At 54.4% G+C, this 4,921-nt stretch overlaps 1 protein-coding gene across 1 annotated transcript; it reads right to left on the reverse strand.

Moving 5' to 3' along the window:
• Positions 1 to 2,211: 2,211 nt before the first annotated feature.
• LOC112757250 (uncharacterized) lies at positions 2,212 to 4,297 on the reverse strand. Its single transcript, XM_025805850.1, has 4 exons — positions 3,704 to 4,297; positions 3,196 to 3,616; positions 2,345 to 3,075; positions 2,212 to 2,232 (listed from the first exon to the last, which is right to left on the reverse strand). Exons 1-4 carry the CDS (start codon positions 4,295 to 4,297, stop codon positions 2,212 to 2,214), a joined length of 1,767 nt encoding a protein of 588 aa, XP_025661635.1.
• Positions 4,298 to 4,921: the final 624 nt, after the last annotated feature.

Below are 4,921 nucleotides of genomic sequence, written 5' to 3' on the forward strand. Positions count from 1 at the left end.
GCTTCTTTAGACCAAGAAGGATGACTTTGTTTGCGGCCTCTACCTGCCCGTTTGTTTGGGAGTGTTCTATTGAGGAGAACTTTCGCTTTATCCCCAAGCCAGAGAGGAATTCCACGAACTTCTTGTCGGTGAACTGGGTCCCATTGTCCGAGATAACGACCTCCGGGATGCCGAAACGGGTTATCACCTTCCTCCACATGAACTTCCGGCAGTTGGAGGACGATATCGTGGCTAGCGGTTCAGCCTCTACCCATTTGGTATAGTAGTCAATGGCTACAATGAGGTATTTGACTTGTCCTGGGCCGACCGGGAAGGGTCCCAAGAGGTCGACTCCCCATTGTGCAAAAGGACGTGTAGTCGTTAGCGAGCTTAGCTCGGAGGCTGGTGCCTTGTGGAAGTTGGCGTTTTGTTGACACTTCGTGCATTTTCTGACAAATTCCTTCGAGTCCTTCATCATTGTTGGCCAGTAGTATCCTGCTCGGATGAGCTTCCTTGCTAGGGCTTTGCCCCCGATGTGATGTCCGCAACACCCTTCGTGGACTTCTCTAAGCACGTAGTCCGTTTGGTCGGGGTGCAAACACTTCAATAGGGGCTGGCTGAGTCCCTTTTTGAATAGTTGTCCCTGTATGATTGCATATCTGGCCGCCTCCCTTCTTAAAGCTTTGGCCGCCTTCTCATCTTCAGGCAACTTGCCGAGTTCCAGGAAGTCGGTAATGGGGTCCAGCCATGAGGGGCTCGACTCCGTCAGGTGGAGGGCGACCGTTGGTTCCTTCACCATGCCCTGGATGAGCGACCGGTTCCCCGATCCTGGCTTTGTGCTCGCGAGCTTCGACAAAAGGTCTGCTCGTGTGTTCTTTTCTCTTGGAACGTGCTGGATAATGACCTCCTGGAACTGACTTGTCATTTGCTTAACCTTTTCCAAGTACTTTTGGAGGAGGGGGTCCCGGGCTTGGTAGCTTCCGTTTATCTGCGAGGTGACGACTTGGGAGTCGCTGCATACTTCGACCCTCGTCGCCCCGACTTCCCGAGCCAGCATTAGTCTGCCTAGGAGAGCCTCATATTCTGCTTGGTTGTTCGACACTGGGAACTCGAACTTGGTCGATTGCTCATAGATGACCCCTGCTGGGCTTTCCAAGATGACCCCTGCTCCTCCGGACGTTTGGTTGGAGGCTCCGTCCACATGAAGCCTCCACCGTGTGCCCGTTTCCTCGGGAGGGTCGCCCGTTACCTCCACCAAGAAGTCTGCCATTGCTTGGGCCTTGATTGCGTGTCGAGGCTCATACTGTAGGTCATATTGTGAGAGCTCGATGGCCCAGGTCATCATCCTACCAGCCAAATCAGGTTTTTGTTGTATTTGCCGAATCGCCTGATCTGTCCTCACGACTATACGGTGACTCTAGAAGTATTGTCTTAACCTTCGGGAGGATACTAGGAGCGCCAGCGCCAGTCTTTCCAGTTTGCTGTACCTCAGCTCTGGTCCCTGGAGTGCCCTGCTCACGAAGTAGACGGGATGTTGTGTCCTTGCTTCTTCTGTAACGAGGACCGCGGCAAGCGCTTCCTCGGTTACTGATAGGTAGAGGTAGAGCGGTTCTCCGGCTCTGGGTTTCCCGAGGACTGGTGGTGCCGCCAAGATTTGCTTGAAGTGGTTGAATGCCTCTTCGCACGCTGGTGTCCATTCGAACGTCATTCCCTTTCTCATTAAATTGAAGAAAGGTAGGGCCCTTGCTGCCGATGCGCCGAGGAAACGGGACAAAGCTGTCAATCTCCCAGCAAGTCTCTGGACGTCTTTGATGCAACCCGGACTCTTCATTTGATGGACCGCTTGGCATTTTTCGGGATTGGCCTCCACTCCTCTTTGAGTGATCATGAAGCCCAGGAACTTTCCGGCCTCCATGGCGAACGCGCATTTGAGCGGATTAAGCCTCATGCCGTATTGTCGTAGGGACGAGAAAACGTCGTTAAGGTCGCTCAGGAGATCGTCAGGTCGGGCGGTCTTTGCGAGTATGTCATCTACATAGACTTCCACTGTTTTGCCCAGGAGTTCGCTGAATATCTTATTCATCAACCTTTGGTATGTGGCTCCTGCATTTTTTAGACCAAATGGCATTACCTTGTAACAATAGATGCCCCCTGGCGTTATGAACGCCGTTTTTTCCTCGTCGGGTCGGTGCATCGGTATCTGATTGTACCCTGAGTAGGCGTCCATGAAACTCAGGTATCTGTACCCTGCCGCTGCGTCGACGAGTGCATCAATATTAGGTAGGGGGTAGCAGTCCTTGGGACAAGCCTTGTTGAGGTCAGAGTAGTCTACGCACATTCTCCACCTCCCGTTGTGTTTTTTAACCAGAACCACATTCGACAACCAAGTCGAGTAATCCAATTCCCGGATGAATCCCGCTTCTAAGAGGCTGGCCATTTGCTTGGCTACCTCGTCCGCCCTTTCCTGCGACATTTTCCTCCTTCTCTGGGCCACTGGTTTGGCTCCTGCCTTTACGGCCAGGTGATGCGACATGAGCTGGGGGTCTATCCGTGGCATGTCGGCAGGTGTCCAGGCGAAGAGGTCGGCGTTAGCCCTGATCATCTCCATCAAAGGCTCCTTTATTTCGTGCGGGAGGTTTCTGTTTATGAATGTGAATTTATCGTCCTCCTCGCCGACTCTGAACTTTTCCAAGTCTCCTTCTGGCTCTGGTCTGGGTTTGTCGTCTACCCTGGCGTCCAGGTCGGCCAGGAAAACCCCTGACGCTTCCTTGGATTTTTTTCTGAGAGAAAGGCTGGCATGGTCGCAAGTGACCGCCGTTTCCAAGTCGCCCCAGAGGGATCCCACGGATCCGTCATCGGTGATGAACTTCATCACCAGTAGTTTCGTACTGATAGCTGCCCCCAGGTCGTTAATGGTCTTTCTCCCCAGGATGATGTTATAAGCCGTCGAATCTCGTAATATTACAAAGTCTGCCATGATTGTCCTCCGTCTTTGCCCTTGTCCCACAGAGGTCGGGAGTGTGATGATTCCGTCTGGCTTGATGAAGTGGTCTCCTAACCCTACCACACTGTGCTGGTGGGTCGTCAGGTCGGAATCTCTCAATCCCAGGGCATCGAAAACGTTTCGGAACATGATGTTTGAGTCTGCCCCCGTGTCTACCAGGATTCGTTTGACGAGGCCAGTTCCGACCCTAGCCGTGATGACCATGGGCGGACTTTCCGGCACCTCGTCAAACCATTGGTCCTCCGGGTCGAAAGAGATAGGTGGGAGACCCTTAAGACTTCTAACAGGTGGGGTGGAGACCGCTAGGACCTTGGCATCTTTCTTCTGCGCCGATTTCGACCTCGGGGCGGTATTCCTAGCCGTCACCACGTTTACCACCGTGAGACCGTGGTCGTCACCCTCTGGTTCCTGTCGTCGTCTTGTTGGTCGAGATCTGTCTTCGTTGTCGTTGTCCCGGTTGCGTCTCCTTAGTTCCCTTATAAGGTGGGAGAAGTCGGCGAGTTTGCCATCCTTGATAGCTTGCTCGAGGGCATCCTTTAGGTCAAAGCAGTCTTGGGTCTTGTGCCCGTAACCCTTGTGATACTCGCAGTAAAGGTTCTTGTTCCCTCCCGTCCTGTCCTTCAGTGGTCGGGGCTTCGACAGTATCCCCTTTTCTGCTATCTGTTGGTAAACTTCAGTGATCGATGCCGTGAGGGGGGTGTAGTTGGTGAACTTCCCAACTCGGGGGAACGGTTTGGGTGGTTTACTCGGACCGCCGTCCCTGGCGTGTTCCTTTGGTCTTTCTCTGGCTTCGAAGTGCCGAGATTGGTTGTAGGCGGGCTGCCGTTTATTGGCAGCCACAACCCGGCTGACTTCCTCGTCATTAATGTATTCTTTGGCCACGCACTGGATCTCTTGCATTGTCCAGACGGGCTTTGTGGTGAGGTGTTTCCTGAAGTCCTCATTCGAGAGCCCGTTCGTTAAGCACAAACTTGCCACTGAGTCCGTCAGACCGTCAATTTCCAAGCACTCGTCATTAAAACGGTCCAGGTACTTCCTGGTCGGCTCTCCGGGTCTCTGTGTCACCCCCAGCAAATTGATTGGGTGTTTGGCTTTGACAATCCTAGTTGTGAACTGAGCCAAGAAGGCGTGGCTGATGTCGGAGAATTGGGTCACCGAGCCTTGCGGGAGGTTGTTAAACCACCGTATTGCCGGGCCCGCTAAGGTGACTGGGAAAGCGCGACATCTGACCTCGTCTCCCACCCCTTCTAGGTTCATCCTGGCCTCAAAGGCCGTCAAGTGTTCCAGGGGGTCTTGCGTTCCGTCATACTTCATGTCTGTCGGCTTGTCGAAGTGTTTTGGTAGTCGGACCTCGAGTACAGAGCGGTGGAAAGGGGTCGCTCCTATTATGACGGGTCCTCGGGCAGTTCTTCTCGACTCATTGTTCTCGCGGTGGGCTTCCTCGTTGCCCCTGTTCGACGCGCGCCGCCTTTCGTGTCGGGCGTAGATGATGGGGTCGCGACTTCTCCTCCTGGGGCGTACTCGCCCCCAGTGCTTTCTGACTCATACTGGGGGCTCAGCATGCGCCTCGAGCGGGAACGGGTGGGACTCCGTTCTGGGGAGCGTTCGTCGCGCTCTCTTTCTGCTAGCCGGCGCTCTAAGTCCTGCATTCTATGGCGTAGTTCTTGCATTATCCTGGCGTGGTTATCACCCGTCCCCCCGAAGGGGCGTCTCTCGTGAGTCTGTGTCGCATCCCTCGGGGACGACCGTTGCTGTTGCCGTGATTCCGTCGCGACGGCGCCTCCCCCGAGTATGGGGGGTGCTACCTCGGAACCTGTCCCAGTCTGGACCCGCACGAAATCCATGAACGTTTTGTCCCCACAGACGGCGCCAATGTTCGGTAGGTCGGGTACCGGACGGTTCGGGTTAGGACCCTGAGGTCAACGCTTCGGATGGTGG

Source organism: Arachis hypogaea, chromosome 16 (assembly GCF_003086295.3).
Source record: "Arachis hypogaea cultivar Tifrunner chromosome 16, arahy.Tifrunner.gnm2.J5K5, whole genome shotgun sequence".
In the NCBI taxonomy this organism is placed as follows: Eukaryota; Viridiplantae; Streptophyta; class Magnoliopsida; order Fabales; family Fabaceae; genus Arachis; species Arachis hypogaea.

Excerpts from the sequence above, each read along its gene's own strand:
- LOC112757250 (XM_025805850.1), bottom strand. The coding sequence starts at position 4,297 with ATGAAGTATGACGGAACGCAAGACCCCCTGGAACACTTGACGGCCTTT. Across the intron at positions 3,076-3,195 it reads GTTTGACGAGGTGCCGGAAA|ATTCCGACCTGACGACCCAC; the intron begins GTCCGCCCATGG and ends TGGGATTGAGAG. Across the intron at positions 2,233-2,344 it reads GGTTGTCGAATGTGGTTCTG|CGGCAGGGTACAGATACCTG; the intron begins GTTAAAAAACAC and ends TCGTCGACGCAG.